Source organism: Coffea arabica, chromosome 8e, assembly GCF_036785885.1.
Source record: "Coffea arabica cultivar ET-39 chromosome 8e, Coffea Arabica ET-39 HiFi, whole genome shotgun sequence".
Classification (NCBI taxonomy): domain Eukaryota; kingdom Viridiplantae; phylum Streptophyta; class Magnoliopsida; order Gentianales; family Rubiaceae; genus Coffea; species Coffea arabica.
The window spans coordinates 42,154,956-42,176,358 of record NC_092324.1 but is presented as its reverse complement, the minus strand read 5'-3'; the positions used below and the strand labels follow the sequence as shown (position 1 = coordinate 42,176,358).

At 33.3% G+C, this 21,403-nt stretch overlaps 3 protein-coding genes across 3 annotated transcripts; all 3 read left to right on the top strand.

Annotated features, from left to right (window-relative positions):
• Positions 1 to 1,513: 1,513 nt before the first annotated feature.
• LOC113704803 (receptor-like serine/threonine-protein kinase SD1-8) lies at positions 1,514 to 3,455 on the top strand. Its single transcript, XM_027226675.2, has 2 exons — positions 1,514 to 2,672; positions 3,289 to 3,455. The coding sequence occupies exons 1-2, from the start codon at positions 1,514 to 1,516 to the stop codon at positions 3,453 to 3,455; spliced, it is 1,326 nt and encodes a 441-aa protein (XP_027082476.2).
• Positions 3,456 to 3,519: 64 nt separating this feature from the next.
• On the top strand, positions 3,520 to 5,190 carry LOC113703201 (G-type lectin S-receptor-like serine/threonine-protein kinase At1g11330). Its single transcript, XM_027224491.2, has 5 exons — positions 3,520 to 3,732; positions 3,811 to 4,021; positions 4,131 to 4,368; positions 4,480 to 4,630; positions 4,813 to 5,190. Exons 1-5 carry the CDS (start codon positions 3,613 to 3,615, stop codon positions 5,125 to 5,127), a joined length of 1,035 nt encoding a protein of 344 aa, XP_027080292.2. The 5' UTR covers positions 3,520 to 3,612; the 3' UTR covers positions 5,128 to 5,190.
• A 14,339-nt stretch (positions 5,191 to 19,529) lies between these two features.
• LOC113703203 (RNA-binding protein involved in heterochromatin assembly dri1) lies at positions 19,530 to 21,003 on the top strand. The gene is made up of 4 exons (XM_027224493.2): positions 19,530 to 19,655; positions 19,798 to 20,179; positions 20,736 to 20,849; positions 20,939 to 21,003. The coding sequence occupies exons 2-3, from the start codon at positions 19,806 to 19,808 to the stop codon at positions 20,824 to 20,826; spliced, it is 465 nt and encodes a 154-aa protein (XP_027080294.1). The 5' UTR covers positions 19,530 to 19,655; positions 19,798 to 19,805; the 3' UTR covers positions 20,827 to 20,849; positions 20,939 to 21,003.
• Positions 21,004 to 21,403: the final 400 nt, after the last annotated feature.

Here is a 21,403-nt window from a genome sequence, read left to right as displayed (position 1 = left end):
GTGAGGGGTGAAAAAAATATTTTTGTAAAATATGAGGGATGAAACTAGTCATTTTCTCTAAAAAGAAACAGAATGGTTAGATTCTGAATTGAAAGTAAATTCCTACTTGAAGAAAAATTGCACATAACATGTTCAACTTCTAAAGAAATAGCCAAAACTAGTGCATTTTATCAAATTCTTCTTAATCTTCATCGATATTTAAAAACAATAATATATCGGCATAATTTCTTCCCCAGGCAAGTTAAAAGCAACAACATGATTACGGACATAAAATGATCCTTAAACTGAATTTCCTCAAAACGATTATTCTCAGCTTCAATGTCTTAAAAAATAAAAAAAGACTACGCAAGCAAGAACTTAAACAAATTATAAGGGCGCCAGAATTATATTGCTTAAATATGTTTTGTTTTCTTGCTAAACTAGCGCTTAAGTTGCGATACAGTAATTGCAGTTAATATTCATTTTCTATTCATATTACATAACTAACCAATATGCATGAAAATTGTACCTGTTTTCTCCATTTCTATAGTTATATCTTATATGACATAGAGTAAACATTTCCAAAAAAGAACTTTAATTTCCAGATTTACATACATAGATCAACCTAAAAAGTCAACTAGATTCTAGAGTCAATGAAATAATTCAATTATACGTTCATGTTACCTAAAAAATAAAGAAAAATTGGTTCATCCTAAAATAAAATAAGAGAATAAACAGCCTTAATTGTGGGAAAAATCACTACTAAATACTACCAGTGTTTTCCCTCTACGATATTAACAGTGTTTTCCCAGAGTATGAATCTTTCTTCAACCAATTATTTCTAAAAATCATTGTTAAAGTGCTTTTAAGTTCAAAATTTAAAATGAAATTGTTCCATTAAAGTCTTACATATTTCAATTCATTGAAAGAATTAAACAATATATTATATACTAGTAGTCTACTAATCCTCTTTCAAAAGGAAAGACAGTTTAAAGAAAAAAAAAGGGAAGTTAACATAATCCCAAATTAAGAAGAATAAAACTGCAATGATACCTTGTCCAAGGACTATGATGGACTTCAAATCACAGGTTGACTACAAAATTTGGCTTACTTTTGATTCGTTTATGACCCGTAACATATGACTTTCTTGATTTTGTTTCTACCAATTGGCTTTCAAAAATTATCTTCTATTGTTCTCAAGTTCTAGACTACTTTTTCTTTTTTTTTTTTGGGGGTAAATCCTACTTTGATCATTTCATTGGATTACACTAGTAGGTGTGCACTATCCGCAGCCAGCAAATTCAACAAGTTCGGAGTTTTTTTTTGTTTTTTGGGTTGAAAACTAAAGTGCTCTTTTTTGTTTTGTCATGTTCAGACCAATGTTTCAAACATCGTATTGATTCATAACAGATGAACTACCATTATCCTATTCCTTGGCTTTAACAGAGATAAAGACTAGAGTATGAATCTATCTACACTAATTAATCATCTCTTTCATGAAGTCCTTGGTCCAAGTGGCCTCAAAACTTGAGCTATGATCACAAGGATTGCTAGTGTTATCTTCTTTGGCTTCCTTGTGTGGTTGTCTGATGCAGAAGACACCATCAGGCCGACAAAAGTGATGGGAGAGAATGAAACTCTAGTCTCCGCTGGTGGTGTATTCGAGTTAGGCTTCTTCGAGGATGCAACTTCAGGTAACAGATTTATGGGTACTTGGTTGAAGAATGATGTAAACAAGAAGGCACTTTGGGTGGCAAATCGTGATAATCCCATGTTGTCGGATCCTTCTGCAACTCTGCAAATAAGGGATGATGGGAATCTCATTCTCCTTGACAGAAGACAATCACCGATAATTGTGAATTCAGGAATGATTGCAAGAAGTGATAATACAAGTGCAACACTTCTTGATTCTGGTAACTTATTCCTCCGACAAGGTGATCAGGTAGTATGGCAGAGTTTTGATTATCCAACAGATACTTTTCTTCCCGGAATGAAGATAGGAGAGTTTGGCTTGACTGCAGAAGTACCAAGAAATCAGTCGTTAGTTTCATGGGTAAATCCTGAGAATCCTCTCCGGGGAGCATTCACGCTTGGTGTTCAGTCTGTTGATCACAAGGCTGCAACAAAATTGGGTGTCTGGAGAGGATACAATGATCACATGGATATCAGCTCATGGGATGGAAACAACTTTGTATTCATTTTCAAGAACTCGACCAATAGTTTTAACTTTGTTTACGTTTACGTATCTAATGAAAATGAGTCATACTTCACTTTCACCACAATTGGTAAATATGACATGTCATGGTTGGTAATTTCCTCAATTGGGCATATTGATGAGTACACAATGTTTAATGGGAGTATTTCTACAGTGAGCCATTCCTTATGTGATAAATCAATTATAGGCAATTCCAATGTGTGCATGGACTCAGAAACTTCAAGGTGCACAGATGGCGATGCATTTATGCCGATGAATGGTACATTGCCAGCTTCAATGACTGTAGATTTATCAGTTGTCTCTACTGAATGTGAATTTTTGTGCAAGAGGAACTGTTCTTGCATTGGATTTGCCACATTTCAGGATGATCTAGCTTGGTGCCAACTTTACTATGGGAGCAAAAATGACATCTTGAACCTTACGCTGAAAGAGGGGAATGGTACTGTTTATGTCCGTGGCTTTGCCACCTATCCTACAGGTACGTTCGATACCAATTTATGTAGAAAGATTGTCGATCAAGATCAACATTTAATTTGATGGTGCTGTGTTTCTGTGTATATGAACATGGTATTTCTTGGAGTTATTATTTTTGTTGAAATGCTAGTTTGCCCAAAGATTATAATAAGTCAGTATCAACGCCATTATTCAATTGTATATCTCATCCTTACCCCACAGAAAACAAAACTAAAAGAATATTGCAAAGGTTGAAAATATTCCTCTTAGCTTGGCAGCTAGTGCAGCATGTAAATTTCAAGGAAGTTAACCCATCATTTTCACACTTTCAGCATATATTGTTAAAATTCTCGTGCAGCTAGAGTAGTAGTTAAGTAAAAGTCAAATGACCAACCACTGCTGTTAATTGTGCAGTAGCTTCATCTCTAATTCTTAATGCTAAGTGGACATTTCTCAATTTACTGCCATTGAATTATCCCAGTACTTTCACACCTAGCTAGTCCACTTGATAATTATAGCAGAGGTTCATTTTAGTAACCGTGCACGACCTAATCATCGCCTAATCTTGTATGTATCAGTGTAAACATTTCTTTTACTACTAGGCAAAGTCCATTGGTTTAAATGCATTTCTTTCTTTATAGGTGCTGTAAAGAAGAGTCTGCTGTTAGTTCTCTTAAGTGCAGTATGTCCCCTGATTGTAACAATGCTGGTGGCTTTGTGGTGCTATAGAAGAGGGCAAATTAGCAGTCGTAGAGGTCCTCTCTGCTCTATTTCTATTTTGCGCAAGCGTATTATTTGTTACATCTAACACAGAATATCTTACTAAAATCCTAATCAGTTAGTATTGTTTTTGTAAACCAGTTAGCAAGCTAAAACAGCAAGAAGATGTGAGGCTTGATTCATTACTTAAGCCGTATAACCGCCATGTTGCAAACGTCAAAGCAAAAACTGCAGATCACATTGAGATGGGAAGTGTCAATGATCAGGAGTTGCCACTTTTTAACTTGCAGGCCATAGAAACTGCAACTGATCAGTTCGCCACGCAAAATAAGCTTGGTGAAGGTGGCTTTGGACCAGTTTATAAGGTTGATGAAGCATCTTAGGTTAGTTTCAGTGGATATGGAGCATAAGTTAGATGCTAAAAGCAATTCCATATATTTCAGGGAAAATTGCCCCAAGGTCAAGAAATTGCAGTAAAAAGACTTTCCCAGAGATCAGGACAAGGAGTGAAGGAGTTCATGAATGAGGTCACCCTGATATCTAAACTCCAGCACAGAAATCTAGTGAGGCTTTTGGGATGTTGCATACAAGGAGACGAGTATATATTAATCTACGAATACATGCCCAACAGAAGCTTGGACTCGTTTATATTTGGTTAGTACTTGACATCTTGCGGTGATCTTAAATTTTGATAAGGTGAAAAATTCATAAGGTCAGATTTTTATCTAAAGTATCTATTATTACACTTATGATCTACCTGCAGATTCTACCAAACGAACACTGTTAGATTGGACCAAACGTGTATCCATTATTGAAGGAACTGCTCAAGGGCTTCTTTATCTCCATAGGTATTCAAGGCTGAGGATTATTCGTCGCGATCTAAAAGCAAGCAACATATTGTTAGACAATGATATGAACCCCAAAATATCTGATTTTGGAATGGCCAGAATATTTGGAGAAAGTGAAACCAGATCAAAGACAACAAAAATTGCTGGAACATAGTAAGTAAGATTCTCAAATTATCTTCATTTGCAATCAATTCTTCTTCTTATGCTAGTGCCCAGCCGCATTTCAAGTTTTAACAGAATCTGATGTTCATTTTTCATGTCCAGTGGCTACATGGCTCCTGAATATGCCATGGATGGTCTCTTTTCCGAAAAACCAGATGTATTTAGCTTTGGAATCATTGTGCTCGAGATTATTAGTGGACATAGAAATATGGCCTTCTTCGAGTCTGATAGCTCTCTGAACCTACTTGGCCACGTAAGGAATATTAAAACTTCTTTTCTAGATTTATTTTTCTGCCTTTCCTGGTTCAGGGCAAAACCTATGGCATGCGTTTTGCCATTTCCAAATCCAACTATTTGAAGCCTCAAAATGTCACTTGTATAGTTTGGTTTAGTCTTCAAGCTGTTTGAACTGATAGTATCAGTCTTGAATTTCAGGCGTGGAATTTGTGGAAGGAGGAAAAACCGCTGGAACTTCTGGACTCTACAGTAGCTAATTCTTCATGTTCAGCAAGTGAAGTTGTTCGATGCCTTCAATTAGGTCTCTTGTGTGTTCAAGAGAGAGCTGCAGATCGTCCTTGCATGTCAGATGTCATATCCATGCTTAGAAATGATACCATTGTTCTTCCTCTACCCAAAGAACCTGCATTTCTGGCACAATTCACCAGTGGTACTGACAGTCATTCATCACGAAACCAGAATAGAGATCATTCCAGAAATGAAATAACCGTTTCAGAAGTTCATGGAAGATAGAATTTCGAGATGTTCAGTTAGAAAACGTTAGTAATCTGTACATGTTTCATACTTGGTAGCAAAATCCTGTACATGTTCACATCTGTACTTTTTTGCAAAGATGGGAAGTTTGCCCTACAAGAAAGGGGAAGATGATCACAGCAGTTCATATTTCAACTTGACTTTTGTTTTCTCTTTGCGCATCTTGAAAATGCAATTTGCCGTTTAAAGAAACAAAAAAATATGCAACCTGTTGATTGCATTTAAAGAGGAAAAAAAAAAAAAACACTCTGAGCAGCAACTCCATTGGGAAAAGCTGAAAGTTGTTTTGTGTCAGATAAAAACTACTAGCTCTTCATAATTAAGTCAAATGGTACAAATACTGGTGATTAAGTGGTCAAGAAACATTCTGAGAAGTTGGACTTGAAATGTGAACTTTAATTGCTAATTACAATTTACGACTGCAACTTGTTAGTGTTACAACAATTTAACAAAAATTGGGCTCTTTAAACTATCCTTCATAGAAAACCATATTAATTGCTGTAGCTGATATGCTAAAACTTATTAAATAAGTCATCTGCTTCTGTTGTTTTATGAAGTTGAGTAACCTGTTTGAACATGTACATCGACCCTGGAATCGACTTGATCTTAATTTTACAAGTTCAGTGCTCTTTCTTAGAGTTGTTATTGTCCTCATGTACGTTTGAGTAGTATACCCAAGTTAAATTGCTAGTGAAGGATAATTTAGTTGTGGTTCTGCTATCCTTGAGATTTTAGAAGGTGTAATAGGATGCTGCACAACAAGCCTTCTTTTATTTTTATTTTTATTTTTGGATGTTGTCCAAACCATGCAAATAGGAGGTGGAGTCATCAGGTTGGATGTCGTAAACTGAACCAGGATTAGAAGCTCTTGATGGATTTACTTGGCCAGCATCAATGACAAACATGTCAGCAGGAAGCATATTTCTTTCAAGTATGAGTCTATGTTATGGTTCAAGATATCGGCAGTTGACATTATTTCAGATTCAATAGCCGCCAGAGACAAACTGTGGTGTAAAGTCTATAGTAAAGCCGCATTACCAGTATATCAGTTAAGTAAGGGCGTGAGATTGAGGTTCCAAAGATTGTGGAAAGAGATGATATTGGTGCATAAGTCCATGCAGCAAAGATGTTAGCACCAGAGCATATAAGGTAGAAGAATGAAGCAACATCAGGCACATTTTTACTCCTAAAACTGTTTCCAATGGAACTTATGTAAGCTTGATTGCTTGTCAGGCAGCAAAACTCACTTCGGCTGCCGGAAGGACATGATCTTCTGCATAATTTGTATATCCATCAGTCTGCCCTTTCATGAGAATCATGGCAGAAACACCAATACACTTTGCCTTCTTCCTTTTTCATCTCCTGCAAAATCCTTATCACTTTTGCAGAATTCTACTTTCCCTCTGTTGTCAATGCCTTCCAGTGACCCTGTAGCAGCACTTGCAGCCTTTTAGCAACCATTTATGCCTGGACGATCCAATGCTATAGTGTCCTTACAAAGACGAGTTGCATCATCTTCACCAAAAGAAAGACTCAAAGCATCAATTCCCCTCGTCAATGGCAGCATCAATAGCAGCTAGAAAAGCACCATCTGGAGAGTGATTCCAAAATCATCACAGACTTGATACAATACAAGGCTGAACAAACAGATGTACCATTTGCTTGTTAAATACATATTGGCATCTTTCACAAAATTTCCAGCAACTCTGCTTGAAGATTAAGTACCATGACAAGCTACCTGGACACGCAGCCCTGGTTTGAAAAAATGCCTTAAACCAATGAAATTGCTATCACATTCTAATCCATCCAAGTCACATTTACCTTTCCAATTAGCCAGTGGAGGCTGCATTCCTTGATCACCAAAAGATGGATGACCTGGCTTAATTCCACCATCTAAAACCCCTATTATAACACCTTCTCTGAGTCATGCTCCTGGCCAAAATCTAGAATTCTGATTTAGCCTATTAATTTTGGACTTCGGTTTGTATGCAGAGACAAGATCTTTTGAGGCCTGGCATGCATATAAGAACATTCATTTTTCTCCATTTCTTTTACTTCTTGAGGTGTTAATCTGGCTGCAAAGCCAGTAATAACGTTTCACTTAACATTTGCTAAATTGTTCAAGATCTTTGGTTACTGTACTCATGATTAACAGTACACTTGTAGTTTCACTCAATCCCCTTGATATTCAAACAGTTTGTGAACCCAGACTTCAATGTGGGTGCACAAAGATGCTCCAAATTATTTTTAGTCGCCCTTATATTCCTCTTCCTTTTAACTTTCTTTCTGTTTTCTTCTACATTTCCTTTTTCATTTTTTCTTAAATGATCACTATCTTAACTTCCTCACGGAAGCTCCTCCAGCCAAGCTTGCTGTTTAGTATGCTAATTGCTAATGGAAAAGGAAGAATACAATGAAACAGAAGGGAGAAAGAAAAATAAGAGGGAAACTAATCAAAAGAAAAATGATTAACTGCGCGACAATGAGTAAGCAAGATAAGCTGAGAAATGATCCTACTCCTTATTCTGTTATCTTTTTTCTCTACCTCCATGCAACCTGATTGTAGACATGACGTTCAAGAGATACATTAGGTTTCTTGTATCATCATATATTACTATCACTTTTCTTACATTATCATACATCATCATCACCACGTAGTTTTTGCATTATATGCTTTACAAGTCGCCCTATTAGACTGACCATACCCAAGTATTTGCCTTTGATAAATCTCATGTCCTTATTTCGAAATTTGATGAGGAAAATATATCGTAGAATTTGGTATTGTGTTCTTAGAGCACTAAAATTGGAGTGAAGTGCGCCATGTAAAAAGTTTTTGGGCGCAAGTATTACGCCCTCAAAGTACAAACTGTTAATGTAATATTCCGTTGAAGCTAAAATTTTTATGAATTAACTTGTTATACAATGATGGTAAAGCGACTTTTTTATATTAGCAACTTTAGATGTATGTTACATGTGTATGATTTGAACTTCAAATTTTTTGAATTCATGTCATGTGCCATAATCTAAATATGCTAGTATAAAAAAAATTATATATTGATAGTGTATAAAAATGTTATCCAATTTTTATATGTAGAAAAACTATCGAGAGCTTGAATCAAATTCATATGTATTGTCCAAAGAGAAATGAACTAACTCCAGTTTGCACTCCCAAACTTATATCACTTTTTTCACTTTGCACCCTAAACTTTAATTTTGAACACTTTGTACACTAAACTCTTAATATTGGATAATATGCCACCTAAACTCTCTATTTTGTTTCATTTAAGTCTAATCAATGATAACATTAGTAAAACTAATGGCATAAAGAACCATACAAATCAATGACAATGTATTAAAAATGATTAAAGGAGCCAAGGGATCACAATTAGAAGAAAATGATACATTATCATTAATTTGCATTGTCCTTTGTTTTGTTAACTTTGCTAACAATATTAATAATTTGGACCATACAAATCAATGACAATGTGCTGAAAATGGTCAAAATAAGTTAAAGGATCACAGTTAGAATAAAACTATACATTGTTATTAATTTACACCGCACTTTATTTTGTTAATTTTGCTAATTTTGTCATTTGTTGGATTTAAATGGAACAAACTTGATAGTTTAAGATACAAATTGTCTAAAATTGAGAATTTAGGGTGTAAAATATTTGAAATTGAAGTTTAGGGTGCAAAATGGGAAAATGATACAAGTTTGAGGGTGTAAAATGGAGTTAGTCCAAGAGAAATGGCTACCTGAGTTGTCAATTTTCTTGGGTTTACACCTTTTAAAGATCAAATTCCACACTGACCAGATCAAAATACTAATTGGGACTAACTCCACTTTACCCTTTTAAATTTCTATCACTTTCTCACATTTCATCCTAAATTTTAATTTTGAACATTTTGCACCCTAAACTCTTAATTTGGATACTTTGCACCCTAAACTCTCAATTTTGTCATATTTGGATATTTTGCACCCTAAACCCTAAACTTTCTCACATTAAGTCTAATCAATGACAAATTTAGTAAAATTAATGGCATAAAGGACACTACAAATTAATTACAAGATGTTGATAATGGTCAAAAGGAGCATATGCATCATAGTTTAAACAAAATGATACATTATCATTAATTTGCATCATCATTTTCTCATCAATTTTGCTAATAATATTGGTGATTGAAACCATAAAAATCAATGACAATGTATTGAAAGTGGTTAAAAAGAGCCAAGGAATTGTAACTAGAACAAAACTATACATTGTCATTAATTTACGCAATCCTTTATCTCATTAATTTCGCTAACTTTGTTATTTATTGGACTTAAATAGGACAAATTTGAGAGTTTAGGTGCAAATGTCCAGAATTAAGAGCTTAGCATTCAAAGTATCTAAAATTAAAGTTTAGGATGTAAAGTGAAAAGGTGGTATAAGTTCAAGGATTCAAAATGGAGGTAACTTACACTGAACCTTGTCCTCTGTGTATTACACAATCCTGTATTTTTCTTTTATTTTTTTACCAATCATGTATAGATTTGATTGCACACACTTTCTTAATCTCCAAGAATCTATCAACTCTTTCCTTCTATCACTTTTGAAGTAAGCAACAAAAAGAAATTTTTTTTTTTTTGCTAGTTTTGTAGGCTTCCTGGGAGTATCAATTGCTAATCAACCTAGAAGTTTTGTTATGTATTTTGATTGCTTTAACTTTTTAGAAGAATGCATAAGGAAACGTGATTTAACATTATATCTCAGTGGTAAAGTTTGGACAGATAATACGAGTTAAGAGTTTGCACACGTTAAGTAAGAATACATATACGTATGAAATACCTATAGTTTATCAACTTACCTTATTTTTCAAAGAGTAAATTAAGATGCCTATCCTACAAATATATAGTATATATATATATTTATATATCTTTTTCAGTTATTTACTGCATAAAGTTACTTCTTTTTGTACCCGGATTTAAATACAACTTGAACTAAATGTATTCAAAGTCATCTTTTAGATGGTAAATTTTATATACACTGTCATTGTATATACTATTACAGTTGGATGGATGATACATGAGTAAATTTTGAATTTTAAATTCAAAATTTGTACATATATCATATATCTAATGGTGACAGTGTATATACTGAATGTGTATATAAAATTAATCCAGGAAAAGTTACGTTAAAGAAGATAGCAGATAGCATCTAGTTGTATATGCAGTACATTAGTTTCTTCTTCTTTTTTTCTCAAACTACATTGCCATTAAAATAAAGGTAGTAGTGACATGCACGAAGCAGAATTATTGTAGGAATATTACTATTTTGGGTTTTGAAAACAGTGATATCACATGACTGTGGAAAAGTGAATACCATATTAGGAATCCATTTTCGTCTGAGTGAAAGTAAAATCACTCGATGATGCTATGTACGTAGCAGGTGATATTGCAGAAGGTTTCGAGTTTAAATCAAGTTTTGAAGAAATCAAAGGAATATATTTCGAGCTCCATCTTTCTAAAAACTGAGAAGTAAATGGAAAAGTGAGAATCTTATCATTGTGGTGATTTCTTCATGTAAAAATTATCACTTCACGTGCATGCAACTCATGCATAAAAGGTGCAGTATAAAACAAGGGAGAGAGAGTAAAAAAAAAAAAAAATTGCTTAATGACATGACACAAAAACTTAGAAAATATTTTAGGTCACAAAATTGCCCCCTCTATGCATTCACGGGTAACTCTCTACTTTGTTTGTTCAATTAGCTCAATTTTTCCTAGTCTTACATCAAATCCTTAATTGTTGTACCACTTAATAATGGAAGAAATTCTTAATACTGTGTGAGCATGAATAGCTTAGTAGTTCTTGAGTAAAGTATCAGCCTTTGTCGTTTGTAATTTTCTTTTACTTTTGGGTTTGTTCATTATTCTTTAAGGGAAGTACTGCTACAACTTTAGCTAATGTTGGAGGTTTTTTAATTTCCCATGAAGTTTTAAAGACTTTGTTAATGCAAATGATCATTAACTATCTCTTAAGGGTAGTTTTGTTATTTATATTGCTAGAGAATTTAGGCTATATGTGTTTATGAAATTTTAAATAACAAAGAGTAAGGGTAAAGTGCCTGGATGTTCTTTAGCGTGCCAAAATCATTGGCTTGAAAGAATAGAAATATCCAAGCCTAATTTAGTAAGAGTGATTTATTTTGTTATACAATACATTACTGGCAAAGGAAATTTTTTTCTCATATAATAGGTAAGTAGAACGTCATAGACAATTATTTTTTTGTGTAGTAGATAAATACACAAAAATGACAATCACAATATTGAAACAACCTTATGATAATTTTTTTTTTTGTATAGTACTTGCAAAATGAATCAAACGAAGCTTTTATGCTCATAGTTATGTACCAATATTTTTAATATTCTTTTTTTTTTCAAATGCTTGGTTTTCATTTTAATACGACATCATTTTTTAAAGGGGGTGATAGTTGGAAAATCAAGAACTTAGGGGCCAATGTTGAGGAAAAAAATAAAATTGTTAAATTTTCAAGGTTTCAATTAGATTTTTTATGATATTTTCAACCGTGGAACATATATTAACTCATGTTTCCTTTTCCAAAGATTTCTTCAAAGTTGCCCACCCTCACTTCGATGCGGCTACTACAGTTATATAATGATTCTTGTTGATACTTCTATATTTGTTGATAGCGTGCTATTTGGTTTCATTTAATCAAATGAAGAGACATAAATATCCCTACAAATCATAATTATAATCACCCCATTGTCTCTTATACTACAATTTTAGGAAAAAATGTAGTAGTACATTTTTCTTTCTTTTCACATAGAATAACCAAAAGCACTGCTATTATTAGATGTATGTGTATATCTAGATAAAATCATAAGTTCATAGATATTATCATGTTGTTTTTCTTTTGATGATATCCTTGGGTTTTAGTACTTCCACGCCTCCTCTAGGTTTTTGTTATAAAAATGGTCGATATTCTAATAGGGGGTAAGAATTTGGCCAGACTAGATAGGGAGGTCATTTTGCATTTGAAGCTAACAGATTTGGTATTTCAGGGATATCTTGTTAAACTAACTATGTACATGTGAATGTACTACGCAGCGAAAATTTAAATATACTTATCTCTAACTATTGTTATCAAGCACAAGTTGATCTCTTCTTGTGTCTTTCACTCATTCTTGTTTATTATAACAAAACAAAATATGTAGAAGAAGGGAAAAGTAGAAGGAGAATTTAGAGTAAGGATCTTCTAGCCTATGCCTAACCCAAAAAAGTGTATAATTGATGGAATACCACAGGCTATTTATAGGCTAGGCTAGGGACCCTTACTGGCAAATACAAAAATCCCTAGGGTTTCCTTCCATCAAGGAAATCTTGCCAAAATTCATAACTGAAATAATATTTTCTGACTAATTGATTGATTTGATTGATTAACTGATTGAATAAAACATCAATTAATAGTAGATATCAATTAATCATTGACAAATGGAAGATACTAATTAATTATTGACAAAATGTCAATCAATTAATCAGGATGTCAATCACCAATCATTATATAATGGGAGATGCTAATTAATTATTGACAAAATGTCAATCAATTAATTATGATATTAATCATTTTAGAATCAATCATGTGGGTCATAATTGTCTCAAAAGAGGCAAGTCTTACATATCTGGCTTCCAATGATATAACATCTGAGAGTCAGAAACCTTAATATTTATTTAACAGCAAATTAGAATGTTTATATGATTGACATCTTATATTAGGCCGTATGAAAAATTAAATCCTATACTAAGTGGCATATAATTTAAGCGACGGAAACAAATTAGAAGATTGCCCATCTCCTTGATTTTAAGGATTTTCATGTTCGTGTGTATCATTTAAAAATGTTGTGATTTTCAGTCACTTTTGTAAAAAGACTTATTACGTACCATGAGGAAATGCCTAAATTCCTATAGGACTTTAAAGGGGATTAATCAGTATGCATAACATACATAACATTGGTCGAGAAATGAGAGGTTAGACTATTTGTTCACTTTCTAAGCTAAGGAATTTGTTGATGGAATTTCACATAAATTATTTTCTTGTTAATGTTAAAACTAACAAATAATGGAGGCACCAACATTATTTTCTGGTGTACGAAAACACTGAAATTTTGTAAGACTTGAAATCAAGACCTCTAACTTATAAGATTTCAATTAGTTCTTTCACCATTCCACTAAGATTTCATTGGCAAATTTCACATAAATTTAGTATTACTGGCTTTTCATTTTCTTTTAAAGAAAATTAACTGACGATTTGTTATTTGTGAAACCTAAGATGACTCCGGGAAATCTTATTGTAAAATATAAAAACTGACTACTGGCTCTCAAATTCTCAATGTTGCGCAAACTCTAGGCACGTATTCGCCCCCATTCCATTTTAATCAAGAGTAATGTTTGTCACACAAAAGAAGAAGAAGAAGAAGAAATCAATGTTAATGTACTAAACTATCATCTTCCATCCTCTCCTTCTTTCTACAATTTCTTCAGCCAACAAACTCCTCCACGTCTCATCCTTCAACCTTCTCATGGGAGGAAGATTAGTTCCCTCTCTTGGTTTTTCTTTTCTCTATTTCTACGATAATTATTATCTTCTAAAATTCTCTTAATGAAATTTTATTCTCTTTGACAATTTTTCCAGTTAGAGTCTCTCCCCTCCTAAGATTTTCATGATGAGAGTTTCTTCTCTCCCTGTGAAAGTATTTTCTTCCTTTTTTTTTTCTTTGTTCATGTTAGATTTTGGATCTCTATGATCAATTGGATGAAATCTAAACTTTTCTTTTTTTAGAGTTTGAACGGGTACTTAATAGGTCTGGCCATAAAAGACGTGCATAGATTATCCAAGGACTTGCATAAACTTATTAATATCTGTAAGAAATTTTGAATTTTTATCATTTTTATATTTTATTTAATGAAGGAAATCTTTCTATCTATTATATCTATAAAATTAAAAAATAAATCAAACTAGTCGATATTCGAATTGATTTCGATTTGATAAGATCTAGTTTGAACTTGGTTTATCAATTAATCAAGCTAAGCATAAACAACAATTTGTGTTCAGTAAACTTTTAAACTCAGTTTAACTTTGACTCGATCAGCATAAAATTTAAATTGACATATAAAACTTTTAAACTACTTGAAATTGACTCGAGTTCAACTCAACAAAAGCTCGTTTGAGTTTTGTTCAGCAAATAAACAAATCAAGTTGTATATTTTCAAATCAAATTCATATATCTTTTCATTAAAATAATCAAATAAATTTAAACACTAAACTATTTAGTTTGATTAGATTCGTTTACGTCCCATAAATCTTTTCCATGTTTTTAATATGTATTTGCTGCCACTTTTAATTGAACGAATAAAATTCTCTAGTTTATCACAAAAAAGGGTCATGTATTAAAGAATATTCAATTATTCATGCTTAGGAATGATCAAGAATTCGAAATACTATAATGTTCTCAAGTTAATTGAGTATTGTGCTCTTGTCTGTATTCCGATTAATTAAAAATAGTAAAAGAGTGATAAAACACTATCACATTGAAATTCAAATTCGTAGGCTATATCATCATACTTATTCTTTTCGTCTACAAAGTTCCTCAAATTGATTATGATGTTGGGCTGCACAATTCGAAAATTAAGAAGAATTATCATAGCTTACCCTATAATGCTTTATATGTGCGGTATCTTGGCGTACATAAATTTTACACCATTTCAAAATTGTTTCTTTTGTCAACGCACACGATATATCTATATGCATTGCCTTTGCCTTTGTACACTTCAAAGCTATACATGTACCAACATTGGTAGATGTGTTCATTGCTAATTGTTCTACAATTGAAATTTTGTAGCCCTTGATCAAATTACAGCCTTGTCATTTTAGTTGAACATCGTGGGAGCATTAAACATAATTACAAAAATAGGGAAAAGTAAAGCAAAAAACCTGGACAATGAAATTGAAAAAACTAACTGTAAAGCCGTGGTGCTGTAGATAGGAATAGAAATAGAAATAGATGTAGTTCAAATATAGAATGAACATAGACAAATGAAAAGATCGAAAGATGGGATATTGTCACAAAAGAAACACCTGTTTAAGATTATGAGCCTGTCTCCCCTTAAATTACATCAGTCTTTTTCTTTTTTGTATTAGAAAAAATTTTGGATGGATTCGACTCTAGTCACCATCATGGGTCAGTGCATACTTTTAAAGGTTTATACGAATTGTCCACTAATATAACCCTCATATCGACAATGAAAACAAACGATCTTTTGTGAAGAAATATCCTATCTTTACTAACTGAGCACACCAGTCTAGTGGAATTTATTTTCTATCTTTCAATTTTACTCTATGTGCATGGTTGTGCTTATGGTCCTTGAAGAATTTACTTGACTATTGTATCGATATGCACCATATAATTTACACATTTTAGTGAGTGATCATCTCATTTTTAGGCATCAATTAACTGATGATATATTCTCCAAAACCAACGGTTAACATTGATGCGCAAAAGCACTTAAATTTGACTATAATATTAGGTTGATGAGTTAAAGTCTTTAGAGACTATGATTGCCCTGTACAACAACATACCAATTTTTTTGTAACTTTTCTTGCTATTAGTCCTTTTTGGTGATAGATATGCATCTTATTTGAGACTAGCCAAGATCTACCAAATTCACTTAATTAAGCAGCCGTAAAGCATCATTGGGAAGCGGCCAAAACAGAAGGGCTTTTGTACATTATTGTCTTCCACTAGTAAAAGAAATGGTTGCTTCATTCAAAAACTATACCACACTTACTGTTGAAGTTAACTTTGTTTTGGATGACAATTTCATAACTCGAAAATATGTCGCTAAAATCTTTCTTGTGCTGTTTGGTTTGACCATGTGCTTTTAATCTTTTGATGACACTCTCCCTAGTTGGAGGACTTCAAGCGTTTTGTCTTCTGATAATAAAATTACCCCGTTTGGATTGCATTTTCTTGGATTTTTTATAGAAAAATTACTGTGACGATTTGATGTATGTGAGAAAAAAATGTAATAGGGAAATGTGATCACGGAAAACGATGCAATTTTTCGGAGAAAAATGGCTGTCCAAACGGGGTTAACTCTCGATTGTGGATTAATACAACAACTTATCAATTATAGCTAACACACGCCTAAAAGAAGAAATGATAAACTAAAATTAGACCAAATTTACAACTTATAAGTCCTGAATCGAGGATCTTTAAACAACAATATTAAAGATTTTAACATCTAAAAATTTTGTGTACCTCATGAATAATCATCTAAGTTGAGTATAATTAGGGATGCAAACGAGTCTAATCAAATCGAATACCCTAATGTTCAAACTTGATTGATTATTTTAACGAATTTAAATTTTTGTTCAAAATTGGTTTGTTTATTTACCGAATCAAATTTGAACGAGTTTCTTATTGAATTTAAAAGTTATCAAACATAAAATGCTGTTCAAGTTGGCTTTGATTCGTTAGTGAATCAAGTTCGAATGAGTGTTTACTAAGCCAAGCTCGATTCGAATATCGAGTACTTTGGTTCATCTTTCAACTCCAAGTATAATTACATCAATATTTGTACAAAAATTTGTGCTAAAGCATAAAATTAAACAAAAAAAAAACTTAATATACTGTTACAGCAAATCAAACTATCAATGGCTAGCTTCTCTTCCAATAATAGCACTACAACTTAAGAAAGTGGCATGTTGTTAATGTTTTCCTATAAGGCAATTTTAACTTGTGGAGAAATTAAAGGGGACGGTTAACAAAGCATAAGTGTACGTTACAGGGTATTGTAATTGTAAATTGGTCATGGTCTTGCATGGAAGCATTCCCAAAGAGAATCGAATCATTCCCCTTTCTTTTTGCTTTTTCGCAGTTAGCTACAGCTCTCTTTAACATTCCCCAAGAAAATGGTGGGTGATATCTAATGGGTATTTGCCATTTTTACTTAAATTTTTTAAATTCTCTTTTCCCCCAAGTTCCATGTCTTGGAGAATGGTGTGCTGATGGTTCTCTTTACACCTAGAGACAGAGAAAGAAAGAAAGATTCATTCAAAACAAGAATGAAAGAATCATAAGGGAAAAAGAAAAAATTGTGACAGCAAAAAAGCCATGGCAACATAGAAGAAAAAGGGTAGATATAAGAAAAGATGGTCAAATTAGACCTCGAAGACTTCTCTCCCATCATCAGCTTCGACTATCTTTATCGAAACTCTTCACATTTTTCACTTTCTTTTATTCTTACGTTACTCAAAAATTACAAATTATCTATTTCAAATTGTTGTCTATCAAATAAAATAGTCACTTCTATCTCTTCAAAATCTTTTTGTACAATGACCTTATGATATTTGCAAAATCATAATACTGACGTTCATAGAAATTGTAGCCATGCAACAACTTTAATATACGGCTTCGGTTTCAGCTTCAGATACAGCTATTTTTATCAAATCTGACACGCACGAGTGGCTCTCTTCTATATTTGAGCCGCCCCCCTAGCCATTCGAGTAGAAAATAGAAAAGAAAAGAAAAGAAAACCCGAAAATTATTGTTTGTCAAATAAATTAATCCAAAACCACAATGTTGAAAACTAACGCAATTAAAAAAAAAAAAATTTTTTGGCTAAGTTTAATATCATGGTGCATTTGATATCCGATAATGTGATAAAACAGGAAATTTAAATGAGTGAGATTAATTTAATAGTTGGTTGTTAAGAGGGCCATCAATTTTTGATTGCTCTACATATATGGCATTTCAAAAGGGTAAGCTTAATCTATATATTTTTTTTAAGTCAAGATTTTGCCACAGGAACCTTTTGACTTGCTATGAATATGGGCTTCAAGTACATCACGGGAATATTCAAAAAAAAAAAAAGAAAAGTAATCACCATTTCCTTTGATATGGTGACTAGCATCTGTGGGTCTCATGGTATATTATTGAAAGGGAGACATGACTCTTCTTTGATTAATTTTGGGATAACAATAACATGTGGGGTCATTACAAAAGATTTAAATTCTCAGAATATTCATATTGTCTGATGAGAAATATGGAGATTTATTCTTACTTATCCAATCTTGAATGTAGATGCAATTTTGTGTGTGCCATGTGGCACTTTATCTTGGTTTGTTTGCCTATACCAGTCTTGGAAAACCTTCAATAAACAAAATTGCTGTAGCACAAGGTTTTGCCTAAGGAAATCTCAGAGTTGATCGGTCATCCCATACCCCTAAACAAGATTGAAAGGAAACAAAGCATTCTTTATTCTAATTTTTTTGTATAACCCTGCAATGAATGGCTACTGTTTAGATGAATATGTTCATGTCAGAAAATAGTCAATTCATGGTTTTTGAATATTATTTACAGGTATCTGGTTTGTACAATCTGTATAAAAGTAAACAAACAGTGGAGTGCTTTCTAAGTTGCCCCTCCTCTTGTCACCCTTCACTTTTCTAGATTAAATTTAATCTTGTGCAAAGGCTTTCTTGTGAATCAACATAACACCAGATTATCTTACCCTCTTTAGCCATTAGCTTTAAGGAAATAAAGACAATGGGAGTTATAATATTCAATTGCATGATCACCAATTGATTTCAGACACCTGCATAATGGTTGTCTGACTAGTGCTATTAAACCAGTTAGAAATGTCATGATAAGAGTGAATATGAATTTTCAAAAAGGATTTCTTTGAATGGTGCATTAGAGTACTTGTTAATACATTTAAATTATACCTGATTTATCGTATGAATACACATATTTACAATTATTTCACCCTCTGCATTTAGACAATTTTTTGAATTAATTTTATTTTTTTAAAAAAATTAAAATCTTACCTTTTTTTGGCGAGTGCGCCACAATCAATAAGAGTAAATATGAATTATGCAAATGATTTATAAAGCTTTTGTCTCAGTTCAAATTTAGCCGTGAGTACTACAGTTAAATCATTCCCGAAATAACATTAGAAATTAGTTGAAAATCATTTACGTACATCGTTGCATACGCATCCCTTCATACACAGGACACATACAAATTATATATATCGCCGCAACAAAACATGCATAAAAAAAACCGTATTTTTGGGCCTTAGACAGGAATTTGTTGGCATGTGTTGATGCACTTCCCACCTCTAGAAGCCTTAAAAGAAGCTACATATAGATGCTTTATCAAATTTCACAATATTTTCTATCTTTGGAATCCTACCTTAGTTTTTCTTTATCTGCTTTTTCTCTTTTGCTTATTTCTATATTTTTGTGATTCCATTGTTGAAGGACACAAGTGAAGAATATGAAAAAGAATACCCCTAGCTAGTCCTCAGCTGCCTCAATCTCCTCGATTATCGAGGCTTAGCCAGTATATAAAGCATAACCATCCATTACAAAATTCGCAAGTTCCCTGAACAACCTCTCATTCTTCCACAACAATTCTGTTCAGCTTATCTAAATTTTCTTGAGGTCTGTCCAATTTTCATTCATGCAATATTTCATGCTTTCTTTGCTAGTTATATTGTTATAGGAGTGATCTTTATCTTTTCTTTTCCAGTTCTATAGATTTATATATATGTTTAACACTTTATCTTGAATATGAAATATTCAGTAAAGAATATGAGCAGGCCAGGAGATTGGAACTGCAGGTCATGCCAGTACCTGAACTTCCAGAGGAGGGATTCATGCCAGAGATGTGGAGATCCACGACCTGGTGAAAGAGGTGGTGATTTTATGGGAAGAGGGAATTCGTCATTTGGGTTTTCATCAGGCCCTGATGTAAGGCCTGGAGACTGGTACTGCAGCTTTGGAACCTGTGGTGCACACAACTTTGCCAGCCGCTCCAGCTGCTTCAAGTGTGGTGCACTGAAAGATGAATCCTCCGGTGGTGGCTTCGATGGTGATCACATGCCTCGACAGAGAGGTTTTGGGTTTGGTGGTGGAAGTAGTGGAGGGCGCTCTGGATGGAAATCTGGTGACTGGATTTGCACCAGGTAGCTTGTGTTGCAATTTGCATGTTAAAAATGATGCAAAAGCACATTTACCTAAACCAAGAAAAAAAAAATGAAGACAAGGGTTCAGTTTTTGTTTTTGTAGAACATAGCTTGTTTGATGCTTTTTTGCCTGAGATCTTCTTAAGAAGACACTAAACAGAAGGATGCCTAAACCAAACAATTACTTGGTTTTTGGTGCAAGTCCTATTTATTTTTCATATTTTCTTGATTAACTGTATTGGTTTTTTTTCTGTTCTTTTTTCTTTGGCATGTACCAAATGCAGTATTTCGAAAAAAAAAAGCCCAAGATAGATGCTTAGAGAAATTTTGTTTTTGAATTTTAGTTTGGTCATCCGGAACCTAAGTTCTTTCTACACCATTCTTATATAACACTACCCTACCAAATATTTAGAAAGGTCAAAAGCTTGCCATGTCTCTGTTAGCTTGCGGCATGCACGTACGAAGGAATGATATGCAATTACCTAAAGGGTACTTAGGGATTCCTGTGCGTCCCTTTGGTTCCTTTTTGCTTTATGCTAATATTTGAATTAAACAGGTCAGGATGCAACGAGCATAATTTTGCTAGCAGGACAGAATGTTTCAGATGCAGTGCACCAAGAGAATCCGGCAGCAGGTCTGCGTATTAATTCTTCAAGATTCTCCATTTTTGGTGAGTATGTATAATCCTTTCTAGAACCCTTTAACCATTTTCCCATGCAATACTTATTCGTAAAGATCGTGGGATTTTTACATTTTCAGGGTTTGGAATCTGAGAGAATCAAGAAAGATCGATCCTTGACGTGCCAGATGATGTTGCAACCAAATTTTCCTATCCCTACCATTTCCTACTTTTGCAGCTTTGAGTTTCCATACTTTTGTCTATCATCTTCTTGTCATGTAGGAGCTTTAGACGAATGATGGTTGAGAAATTCATGTTTAGCATAGCTATATGTCCTTGTTTGCGGTATTAGTAGTAGTAGTCCTCGTTAGTTAGTCATAGCCTTGTACTTCTTGTTGCTTCAATCTAAATTAAGTGTGTTCAGAGAGTGTCAACCTTGGTACTACTATTTGATATCAAGTTCCCTAATGAGTTTTAATTACTTAGTTAACCTCTGGCAATTTGCAAATTACAGCTTCATGTGTCAAATCTCTTTTTCGTGATTGGAATGTTTAACCTTTCAAACAGGTGATAATCAAACGCAAATACACATTGAGACACAATTA